Raw genomic sequence first — 13,159 nt, forward strand, 5'->3', positions numbered from 1 at the left:
AATAAACTATGGTACAAAACAGACAACAACATTGCCCTTTACCTCCATTTAGATTCTTCACTGTGTAAAAAGTAAATTCCAGTTTCTTCAGCCTAGTATTTTGGGCCCTCTAAAATCAAAACTCAAGCAGCCTTTCCTGTTTTATTACTCAATGATTTTTTTTTTTTAGGACCTTCTATCTTACAAGCCTATCAAATTATTTCTGAGTTATTTCCTTAAATTTATTCTCTAGCTTTGTTTGCATATAAGATGCATTTCTTTAAATGCTATTAAAATTCTAAGTGTTCTTCATAGTCTGTATCTTTCTTTTAATTATTCTTAAAGCAGAGGTTGAAGATAATCATGGTTTCCTGAATCTGATCATCTCCATATATCTGTAAAAACCACAAGATTGACAAGAAGCAGAAATAAAACCACACGACCTACATCTTGAGCATTTTTTTTTTTTTTAAAGATTTTTTATTTATTCATTTGAGACACAGAGATAGAGAGAGAGCATGAGCAGGGAGAGAGGCAGAGGGAGAGGGAGAAGCAGACTTCCCGCTGAGCAGGGAGCCCGCTGAGCAGGGAGCCCGATGCAGGGCTCGATCCCAGGACACTGGGATCATGACCTGAGCTGAAGGCAGACGCTTAACCATCTGAGCCACCCAGGCACCCCCATCTTGAGCATTTTTAGGAGATGGAATTCAAGTTACCTTTCAGTAGAGAAATGAACACTAAGTTACAAAAAAGCTCTCACCACAGCTACAAGCCTGTGGGCTTGATGAGCGGGGGTGGGAGGCGTAAGAAGACAAGACTTAGATGAATTATCCTCAAAAAAAAAAAAAAGAATCATCCGAGAAAGTCCAACATTAAGTGCCAAAAAATAAACACAGGTCTGAGTCTTGATTGTTCACAGCATTGGCTATAGGGAATTTGCTGACATTGTTAGTGGAATTAGAGGTGGAGTCTCATACAATGGTTGTTTCTGTGGTGAAAAAGATAAATAGTGGAGTGGTGCTCTTTGGAGATGAGTTTTAAACTTTGTTAGGTGCACAGTATCCTTTCAGTCCTCCAGTCTTGACGTGTTGCCTGGCATCTTAAAAAGAATAAAACCTTAGAACAGAGAGATGTCGTCTGGCCTCTTAATATAACTGCCTTGTTCCTTCCGGCTATAAAACATAGTTGTGCATTTGCTACCCTTTGTTAAAGCATGCTGACCTCTTGAGTTTGTGGCCCATTATTTTCCATTTGTTCTGTGGGGATTTTAGTAGACAAGTTCTCAGATTTTCACCTAACACATACATTCTTGTGGTATGAGAGAGAACACTTCATTTCCCAGATAGAAATGTTACATATTTCTTGAATCCAGTGGCCTCTAGAGAAAATCCTGCTGTGTCAACATAGAGGCTACAAACAGAATTAAAAAAAAAAAAAATTTGCCACTAAAATTTCATGCCTGTAGGGAGATTATTTTTGTCTTATATTTCCTGTAATGTTGGAAGCCATGGACAAGTCCATGAGAATTTGCCAGTATTGATGTTATCTTTGTTTTGCATCTCAAGAAATTTCCTGACTAGTGATTTCAGCAGCCAGTGAGACCCTGACGAGGAGTCCTTTGAAGTGTGGAGGCAGTGGCTCTACTATGGAAGCTGAAGAAGAGAGGACAAAGGGACTGGGCCCATGCCTTCTGGGGTTATGGGTCTGTTAGTCTGAGTTGCAAGTATGGGGGAAGGAAGTATGCAGGACATAAAAGCACTTTGTACAGGACAAGATTTCATTCTCCCTTTATGTCTGTGACCAAGTCCCCAAGGCTCAGAGTATAGTAACTTACTTAAAATCACAGAACTGATGGATGATAGAACTTGAATTTGAACCTGTACTCCAAGCCTTCTGCTACAGTATCTGTCCTTTTTAGTAAAAGGATGAGAAGCTGTTAAGAGCTGTTCTTGAACTTTATCTGGATGGCATTTTAGTCTGTGAGTTGCTTACTGTACTCCCTCCTCTGTGCCCCCAGCTGTCTTGCCACACGTACTTTGATCTTCACAAAGGGCACCGCAACAATAATGAAGTGAAAGTTCATCTTTTCTTTGCCAATATTTATATGAGACAGTAAGGAGCAGCAAAGGTATATCCAGCAAACTTAATCTTTAGAAAACCTTAACTTTAAACTTGAACAGTGAATCTGTTATAATTTTTGAAACCAGATCATTTTGGAAAGCTTTTAAAATTTTGCACTTAAAGATTATAGGAAATTGAATTGAGGCTCTTTGACTCTCTACAACCTGGGATACAGATCAGGGCTCAAGACTGGCTGCTGCCTTTTGTTGGCGACGTAATTTGGGCAGTTCATCTACAACCAGCCTTTGATTTGTAACATAGAGCTAAGAACTCATGATTGATTTAGTTTCATTGATTGGGTGCTCAGGTGCTTGTGGAAATTAGAATGTTGTACTATCACAAACACAGTTCAATATGCAGTTCACAGGGTTGCTAAAGGAATCCTAAAATGCAAACTTGATCATGAGTCCCCTCTCCCCTCAACACCCTTTAATGGTCTCCTTTTTCATCCAGAATAATGCCGGATTCTTCTTTTTGACATTTCAGGCTGGCCACAGTCTGGACCCTATATACCTCTTTCAGATGCATCTCCTACCCTTCCTCCCTGACAGACCCAATACTTGATTCTTAAAATGCTGCTCCTTTGCACATGCTTAAAAATTGAATTCCCAGAGAACCTTGTGAAATCACCTACTTAACAAGCCTCCAACTCTTACCATTGATTTTGTGCACATGAATTATAATTATTTAGATTTGAAGTAACATTCAAAAATGCCAGTTTTGTATTAGCTGTATTTTTTATGAACTAGATTAATGGAAGTGATATTTCATTAGCATTTCTTGTGTAAGGAATATAATCACTGATGGGACAGTGATAATGAAATATGCTTTTTTTGGATAGAGATGCAGTTTATTCTAACCTATGTGCATATTGCATAAGTTCAAAATGACATATTTCTTTTGTTCCACTGTTGAGTTCTTATGTATTTTCTCATCTAATTTAAAAGTATGTTTTCTCATTGTTTGCAGATTTTTATAATTTATTAAGTAACATAATCTCAAACATACCATTTGGCTTTATGACCTTTTTTTTTGGTATAACTGAAGTTATATACAGTTTACCCTTGAACAACACGGGTTTTAACTGCGTGGGTCCACTTACATGTAGATTTTTTTTTTTAATACAGTACAGTACTATAAGTGTATTTTCTCTTACAATTTTCATAGTAACATTTTTTTTTCTAGCATACTTTAACTGGAAGACTAGAGTCTATAATATGTACACAAAGTATGTCTTGATCAACTGTGTATATTATCAGTAAGGCTTCTGGTCAACAGTAAGCTATTAGTACCTAAGTTTTTGGGGAGTCAAAAGTTCTGCACAGATTTTCACCCGCATGGGGTTTGGCATCCTAAATCCCGTGTTGTTCGAGGATCAATTGTAATTAAAATATTTAATAATTATGATACTAAAGTGGAATTTTACTTCTTTGGTATAATTTAACATAGGGCCATTAAATCTTTAAAAATAATTAAGTAGGATCTTTCAGTTAATTATTTTAATGACTTTTTAAATATAGGTACAGCCATAGTGCCGAAGTTCAAGTTCGACTTCAGTTCTTGACTTGTGTGTTTTCAACTCTGGGATCACCTGATCATTTCAGTAAGCTTTTTAATCAGTCTTTTAATCAGTATTTTAATCAGTTTTTAGGTCTGTATTGACTCTTGGAAGAGTCCAGTTAAGTGTGCTCATGCCTTTAGATTTCTGTAGTGACTGATATTTAATTCATATTTTTAATACCAAATGTCCTCAGTATGTATGGCAGTATGAGCGTGACCCTGACACATTTCTGCTTCAGTCTCTGAAAATCCAGTTTCTCAGTGGATAACCCGCTCATTTCAAGAACAAGATATTTGGGGTAGAAGATACCATGTTTAAGGGTGACTGTATTTTTTATTTCTTTTAGTTATAGAATTCTCTTATGACTCCATTTGGAAACAGCCACTGTCTACATATTATTATCAGGGCTAGTCTTACCCCAAATTGCTTGGCTTCACAAGCGATAGAGACATTTAGAGACCCTGGTTTTATTTAGATTAATCTAAAACTCAATTTCATTAATAATTAACCCTAAAAAAATTGGTCTGATATATTCAGGGTGTGGACCATATCTAAATCCACATGCTAGGTGTTCTCACAAGAGAAGAGGAAGCTTGATTTCCTTTTGGCCAGAGCTCCTTTTCTCTTGCGGGACACAGTGTGTTATTTTTCACTCTCCACACTTTTTCTGTGTGTCCATGTCAACAAACTCTGTTTTAGGACATTCTCTTTCTTTAGCTATGGTTAATATAGTCAGACTGGTAAGTGTCTTGCTAGCCTGAGAGGTGTCATCACGGCTCTCTTAAGTCTAAGTCTATGTCTGTGCTTGAGATACACCATTTGTTCATTTTACTGTTTAACTCTGTAATTTCTTCAAGTTAAGCTCTTTGTAACAAATGCCACTAAAGTGATACCAAAAGACTTTAAAATGAGACACTGGTTTTTGAAAGGAAACTTCTGTTTCATGTTATTAGGTCTTTTATTGTACCCATTATGACTGATAATATATGAGAAATAAATAATATAAAATATATAAAATCAATCTTATACATGGAGAAGTCAACCCAAGACAGATATTGTCAGCATAAATAATTTCACACGACTATGAAGTTTCATGTTTGTTTAATTAAGATTCTCACTGGCAACTGTTAGCCACTCTTCCCAGTATTTGAATAATGAATTACTTATTTTGCTGTTCCCATTCCAGGGAGCACAGTATAGATTCTTAGTGTATAGGCTTTATGACCTTTTTTTTTGTTCTTTTCTTACTGGCACAATTCCTGTCAGGTATAATATAGTTATTCTCAGGTATAATATAGTTACTCTTAAATTATATTGAATGTGGATTGGTGACTCAGTCATTTATGAATACACTTATTTTATCATATAGTTTACTATAATTAATCTGGATACTGTTTTTTTGTTGTTGTGTTTTGTTTTTTTCAGTTCTTTCTTCTCTCTTTTCTTAATTATTGAATGTATTTAAATTAGAATATGCTGTAAAGATTGTTTATGGTTCCTTCACTCGTTCCTTTTTCTTTTTTTACATATTGGCTCCCAGGGGTATAAGTTCTTCAACTTGTATGGTTTTGTGAGAAACTGGTAGGATACCTATTTTGTGATCAAATTCTGTAGACTGATATTGCTAGTAGGTAAATATTTTCTGAGGTGTTTTTTTCTTCTGGATCTCACCTATCTTTCCCAGGAAAGAGGTTTCTTACGATTGTATCATATTTTCCTATCCCTTCTGATTCTGGGGAACAACCTAGGCTTTGGAACCCTTTAATGATATACTTTAAAAATCCCTGTGATGCTTTTATTCTACCCTTTCGGATTTTCTCCTTTATGTCATTTATCCAAATCCATATTCAGATTTGTGATTGCCTGTATTGCCTTCCTTTTGGTTCTGAACAGCTCTTTTGCCTTCTTTCTGCCAGACTTTGGAATCATTTAATACTTGGGTCAAAGTACCATACAGATTTCATCTCATTATATTGCCTTCCCAGCTAATTGAATATCCTGATGTTTTGATGTTTTCTCTTTTAGGCAGTCAGTTACCTTTTGCTTTATTCATCATACAGATCCTTCCTCACCCCCTCCCCCCACATAGTTTTCCAAAAATAATGCTTATTGGCATTTATTTTCTTTCTTCTATGTGCATAGAATGATCTTTGAACATGATATGCATGCATTCCGTTAACCCTTAATTAAACCTTAGAACTGACTCCTCAAGTTTTGGGATTACCTCACCTTATTAATCATGTTTATTGCAATCCTGTATGTCCTTATTTTAATGAGAGTGATTTTCCAGACCAAATGGCTCTTGAAAGATACTGTATAAGTTGTGTGTTTTTAGATGATTTATATATGGATTATATATAAGTACCTTTTACATTTTGAAAAAGCATAAATGATGTGAAATCTCTTATAACACAATTTTTATAAAATGCCATAAAATGTCGACTTGCTCTAAACTTAACCCTAGATAAAAATTACAGATTTTGAATCATGTTACATACAATGTTTTGGTCCTAATTCAATGTACTAGAAGCACCAATATATGCAGAAATATAGAGGAGACATTTTATAGCATTGTTTAGTAGAAGATGCTGAGTGTTATGATGATGCACTCCATTGGTTTTTAAATCAAGTTCGAAGTAAAGATCAGCATGCTATGGGAATGGAAACCTACAAACATCTTTTCCTGGAGAAGGTAATTTTATTTCTCGATAGTTTTACCATTCATGTTGTTTTTCCGTATTTCCTTTTTATCTCTTGAAATATAAACTCTGTAATGTTAGTTTTTTCCTCTTTTGGCATAGATTTTTAAAATAGACAAATGTACTATTTTTCAGCAGCCTTTATATAATTTTGTCATGTAGGTTTTACTTCAGTTTTATCCTCTGTAGTGTTTATATTGATATTAATATGAGTAAGAGCTATATTCTGTGACTCTTAGTTAGATGGCTGTGGTTTTAGCCAGTCCTATGGCAGAGATAAACCAATCTCCAGATTCTCTGTGGATTCCAAAAAGTCCTTTTTAGGAAGCACTCTTATGTCTTGTTATTAAAGATATTTTTCTATTCAGTTTTTGTTCTTTATCAGATGCCACATTTGGTTCAGGTAATTCTTTTCCATTTGAATTTTGAAACATTGATGATATTAAAGCAATAGACTTTTTATTTTATGCTTATTTTTGAGATTATATAGAGTCTCTGCAAACTAGTATCTCTGTGGTAGAATTGAATATATATTAATGAGTTTTGGTACATATAAACTAAATTGCTTAATAGATCTACAGAGCTATGGATAGACCCTCAAGGATCTTAATTTCAAGCCCTAAGGTATATATAAACTGTACATATAGCTACACATCTTATAAATGTGTATCCGTATACAATAAAGGATAAAACTTTTTATTCACATTCTCTTATTTGGATCTACGTATATATTGAAAATTGAAATAGGTATTAGGTTTCAATTATGAACTGAATAAAATTTTCATTCAGTTATTATCTATTTTAATTTTTTAAATCATCACTAAAAATTTGAGCTGATACATTTTCTTCTGCAGTGGTTTCAGTAAAATTAAGTTTGTTAAATTTGTTAATCTAAATTTGATAAAATAAATGTATTAATTATCATACTAAACTAGTTAAAAAAAAATTTTTTTTTTAAGATGCCCCAGCTAAAACCTGAAACGATTAGCATGACTGGCTTAAACCTGTTTCAGCATCTCTGTAACTTGGCTCGATTGGCGACCAGTGCTTATGATGGCGGTTCAAACTCTGAGGTACGGATTTAGACTTGGCATTTTATTAGGTCAGCTTATGGAATTTTTCTTTTATTCTTCAAATTAGATTACTGAATTATGTAGTCTACCAAGCACTGAATTTACTAACTATGAAGACTGTTATTCTTAGGTTTTAAAAAGCTTTATCTTGGGACGCCTGGGTGGCTCAGTCGGTTAAGCGTCTGCCTTTGGCTCAGGTCATGATCCCAGGGTCCTGGGATCAAGTCCTTCATCAGGCTCGTTACTCGGCGGGGAGCCTGCTTCTCCCTCTGCCTGCTGCTCCCCCTGCTTGTGCTCTCTCTCTCTCTCTCTCTCTCTCTCTCACACAAATAAATAGATAAAATCTTAAAAAAAAAAAACCTTATCAAAAAAAAAAGCTTTTATCTTTTGGTTTTAAAAAGTTTTACAAAGCAGGGCACCTGGGTGGCTCAGTTGGTTAAGTGACTGCCTTCGGCTCAGGTCATGATCCTGGAGTCCCGAGATCAAGTCCCGCATCGGGCTCCCTGCTCGGCAGGGAGTCTGCTTCTCCCTCTGACCCTCCCCCCTCTCATGTGCTCTCTCTCTCTCTCTCTCTCAAATAAATAAATAAAATCTTAAAAAAAAAAAAAGTTTTACAAAGCAAATTTGGTGATTTTTGTTTGTTTGGTTTTTTGTTTGTTTCTTTTATTACCAAATGTAACCTTGGTTGTATGTAATGAAAACTTACTACACATTCCTTAATGCAGAAGAGGCCATCTGAATGTTCTTTTTAGTCCCTTAAAAGCTCCTAGCTAATATAATCAAGTAGTTTTGTCCACTAGGAGGTTGGTTTGTCTAAAATCTGATTGTTATGCCATTTGTGTGACCAAGCTTTTACTTGCTCTTGGACAGCACCAGAGTTCCTAGAATAGAATCTACCTTAAATCATCTCTGATCTTGAGGTATCACTGACCTTTCATTAACTGAAGACTCACAAATTGCTAGTTTTATTTCTGGCTTGCTATTCCATTTGCCTCATTGGGTGGCTGCTGGGTTTTCTTGAAGGCATTATTTATTAGACTCATCCGACACAGACTGTTATTTGAAAGTCTTCCTCATTGGATGTTCCAGTTTATTAATACTAGCTTTGATTTAGGTAGTATCTACTCATGTTTTTCATTAGTTTTCTTTAGAAGTTGGAGTTGTGTTTATAAAGAGAAAGATAGGGAAAACTGATATTAACCTGTGTGGTAAAGAATAATTTTAATTGGATTTAGAATGCTTTCATGGTATCTTCCTACCTTTTTTCCTTGTTTGAGTAGTGTTCTGCTTTTTTTAATATCTTGGTCTTAATTCTTAACTTTGATAAATTTCAGTCTGGTAATTTCAGAGAACCAGTCAGATCTATTTTACCTAAGAAGTATTCCTACTCTAATTTTGAGGCAATACTGCTTTTTAAGTGGATGATACGAACTCAGAGGCTGTTCAGTTACCTATCAGGATACCTTGCTTCAGCCTGCCCAACTTTTGAGAACTTGGACTCCACTTTTTCTATAGTTTTCAGTGAACACATTCTCTTTGTCATAGCATAGTTAACATCATAAAGTAACAACTTGGGTTGGCATATTTTAAAATTTTTTTGTGAATATCTAAAAGCAGTGGCTTTATCAGAGTAAGTTGGATGAAAGCATTGAAGCTTTTTTCCGCTAATAATTATGTGTGTGTTGTTCTTATTTACTTCTAGCATGTTTTAGGGATTTGAGTTTTTCGCACTATGTAGTCACAACTTTTGGTTAAACATTAAACATTTGGTTAAACACACAGAGTTAGCTGCTTTATAAATTTTTTTAGAGCCAGTACATGTGTATTTCAGTAGTTGAGGAAATTTTCAAGGCTTTTATCATTTAATTATTTAATTTTAAGAGAAATTACCTTTTAAATACTTTATAGGATGTTAAAAGTCTTTGAATATTGTATGACTTTGAAACTTGAAACCACTTCAGTCTTCTAATCGTTTATATTTTGACAATAAGATTTATAGATGTCATCATATTTTCTTTCTTAGCTTTGTGGTATGGACCAATTTTGGGGCATTGCTTTAAGAGCACAATCTGGTGATGTCAGTCGAGCAGCTATCCAGTATATTAACTCCTATTATATTAATGGTGAGTGATTTAGAATATTGTCTGATAATTTCTAATGTAAGGATTTTTGTTTAGCTACAATTCAGTTTTTTTAACATAGCTAAACAATAAAGCTTGATATACTGTCTAAACATCTGATTTTCAGGTAAAACGGGTTTGGAGAAGGAGCAAGAATTTATTAGTAAGTGTATGGAGAGTCTCATGATAGCTTCTAGCAGTCTTGAACAGGAATCACACTCAAGTCTCACTGTAATAGAAAGAGGACTCCTTATGCTGAAGACGCATCTGGAAGCATTTAGGAGAAGGTAATTGTTTTATACCACATTATTACAGTGAATATCAGGCCTTTTTTTTTTTTTTTTTTTTTATTGCTGACATGTACAAAAGTATTCTTAAAGTAAAGGTTTTGTTGGGGCAGGTAGAAAGCTTAACTTACCACAAGTGAAGGGTTAGTAATAGAAGTACTTTTATTCATAATATGTATCATTTTGCCGTGAAGGCAGCATAGGTTCCCAATAAATATTGTGGAACTTTAAAAATTCTTGAGCGCTGAGAAGATATGCATGAATAAGACTCTCTAGACAGAATTCCACCTCTAAGAAAGTATTACAGTGATTGAAAGGCAGAACACCACCACCAAAAAAAGTTTCACTAAAACCCTCACCAAGAACATCAAATAATCTCTCATAGTTGAATCAATTTGAGTCATTTGTTTCATTTGCTGTTTTTTTTTCTTCCTGGACTAGGAGACAGTATTTTAATTTTGAATTTCCATTTACCATGGAAACATGATCAAAAAATTCTGTGTTAATGAATATCTGTATAATTAATTTAGACATACCCTGTGTAATACAGAAATAAAGCAAATTAACATTTATGAATATATCGACTGAAATGAAAGGTGAGTAGATAGTTTTAATTAAGAAATTCTGTTTGTTAAAAATCATGACTAAATGTAAAAGTACAACGAACTGTGTTGGCAAAAATTGTTAAAATTTATCTTTCAACTTCAGAGCTTAGTTTGATAATGAGTGATACAGTTTATATTTTTTGAGATTCTATTTAAATTATCAGGAAATAATAATAAAAAGATATTCTACACATTCCTTATAAATAACATGGCTTCATGATTTAATATATTTGGGCATTGCAAATTCTTTATTTTGATTATGATTGCAATTTGTGGGAATTACACTTTAATAATTCCTTGTGTTTTTAAAGAATGTGTAAGGGAACTCTATACAGTTTTTTTGGAACAGAAACATCACACTGCCTCATAACTTTTACCACTCTAAAAAATAAAAATAAGCAAATGTGATGTGTCTTATTCAAATTAATAAAAATAAATACTATTTATAAAATTAAGGGTAATACTGCAAAAAATGAAAGTCATCATAATCTATCTCTTCCTGTTAGAGATAGGTACTGTTAATGAGATGATATGTATTTTTCCAAAATTTTCTTTTTTGCTTCAGAGTCTACAAACAACAAACCGAAAAGGGCCTATTGGTTTAAACCCTTAGTCCTCACACAGTGTTACTTGTGTTTTTAAAATAAGCATTTATTTTAAAAGTCTTTAAAAATAAATTAAGTTTCCTAGGGTTCAATGCTCCTATTTATAAGTTGAATGAATTTCACTTCAAAAATCCCTTCTCAGATGTACAATTTTTTTCTAACTCATGGAAAATGATTGTAGTATTCTTTGCTAGAAATCTTTTATGTTTGATCATGTTTTACTCTAAAAGTTAATGTTGGTGTTAAATAATGTATTTATTTTTTGGGTGGCAGGTAGAGAAACTAGAAAACAGAATTGAATATTCAAAATACTAAGAGCTAGTTTAAAAATGTCAGGAATTTTCATGCACACCTTTGTGTAGTATCACTGTACAATTTCAAGTGCTTAATGTGCTTAATTCTAATTTAAAATTGCCTAACATTTATAGAATGAAAATATAAAGTAATTATTGCGTTTGTGTATTCCTTATATTAAGAGAGTAAAACTGTCTTTTAAAACTTTTTTTTTTTTTTAAGAGGAAAGGTTATAATTTAAAGAGTGGTTCTCAACCAGAGTGATTTTGTTTGCCAGGGGGCATTAGGTAATTTGTAGAGACACTTTTGATTACCACAACTTAAGGGAGAAGGGGGTACTATTGGCATATAGTAGATAGTGATAGTGCTGCTAAACATCCTACTGTGCACAAAGACTGTTTCACCTGCGTCCCCCCGCCCACGACTAAGAATTATCCGGCCTCAAAAGATTAAGATTACTCGTTTGCTCAGCCGTAAAAGCTGGACATTGGATCCCTTCTAGGAAATCAAGTCCATTTATTTCCTTACTTTTTGTCCTTCTATTCTAGAATTGCTGATTAGTTTTTGACATTGATAATTCTTTTCTTAACGAAATTCAGGTATCCTGGATCCTGTCTTCAAACAACTGAAAATCAGTTAGAAAACTGACAGTATTTAGTGAGTGACCTGCTAGATGCCTTTCTCCCTTAAGATTAGTCTTTGTGGTTTATTTTATAATTTCAGCAGTCATGGAGTTAGCTCTCAAATTCTCTTAGGCATATATTTACTAGGATGCATTTCTGTTTCTGAAAAATGTTTCCCAATACCTTTTTTCCTCTTGTGATTGTAGGAATGAGAACTTAACATTTCCTGGATTAGTTTGTTTCTTTGAATTCCTCCCCTCTACTACCTCCCCCCCGCCCTTAAAAAAAAAAAAAAAGATAATGTTCTTAATGGGAAATTTTTTCCTCAGTAATTTTTCTTGTAAACTATCTTTTAAGGAACTCATAGCTGTATTTATACATTTAAGTTGATGCAGTATGATGAATCTAAACTTAATGCTGTAGAGTAAGATGGAATGTGCTAGAACCTTTTGTGGGCTTTTTCATTTTGTAAAATATTAAAAACTTCCATAACATTAACATGGTTTAAAATGATATTCTTCCTATGTATGGTTTTTGTGTGTTTTAGGTTTGCGTACCATCTCAGACAGTGGCAAATTGAAGGCACTGGTATTAGTAGTCATTTGAAAGCACTGAGTGACAAACAGTCCCTGCCGCTAAGGGTTGTATGCCAACCAGCTGGACTTCCTGACAAGGTAGTTAAATAATTTTAGTTTCCAAATTGATAACATTTCCCAGTTCAAATATCTGTTCTTGTTGTATTTTTAAATTGGTTGCATCTCATATTTCAGATGACTATTGAAATGTATCCTAGTGACCAGGTAGCAGATCTTAGGGCTGAAGTAACTCATTGGTATGAAAATTTACAGAAAGAACAAATAAATCAACAAGCTCAGCTTCAGGAGTTTGGTCAAAGCAGTCGAAAGGGAGAGTTTCCTGGTAAGTCCAACAGTTTACATTTTCATATTTTTTAGGTTCTGTTATATATCAACTTTGAACCTTTGCTTCTTTTAAGAGTACCACGCATGTTCATGGCTCCCCTCCTTTTGGTAGGGTGCCATTGATTCACAGAGAGGAGTTAAGAGTTGCTACAGAAGTTATTTGCAAGTGTTTTTCCTCAAAAAAATTTTACTTCTGAGGTTATTTGATAAGCAGTGTGGGAATTACCAGTTCTATTTTCCATGCACTACTTAAGTACCTAATTTTACCCAAT

General features: G+C 34.1%; 1 protein-coding gene across 1 annotated transcript in view; it reads left to right on the forward strand.

The window, feature by feature from the left end:
* The window catches only part of USP34 (ubiquitin specific peptidase 34), a 263,530-nt gene that overhangs the window by 148,133 nt on the left and 102,238 nt on the right, over positions 1-13,159 (forward strand). Inside the window, 7 exon segments of the mRNA XM_044918540.1 lie at positions 3,621-3,719; positions 6,215-6,353; positions 7,320-7,433; positions 9,457-9,556; positions 9,681-9,840; positions 12,515-12,641; positions 12,738-12,885. Of these exon segments, the coding sequence (XP_044774475.1) occupies positions 3,621-3,719; positions 6,215-6,353; positions 7,320-7,433; positions 9,457-9,556; positions 9,681-9,840; positions 12,515-12,641; positions 12,738-12,885 (887 nt within the window).

Source organism: Neomonachus schauinslandi, chromosome 10 (assembly GCF_002201575.2).
Source record: "Neomonachus schauinslandi chromosome 10, ASM220157v2, whole genome shotgun sequence".
Lineage (NCBI taxonomy): Eukaryota > Metazoa > Chordata > Mammalia > Carnivora > Phocidae > Neomonachus > Neomonachus schauinslandi.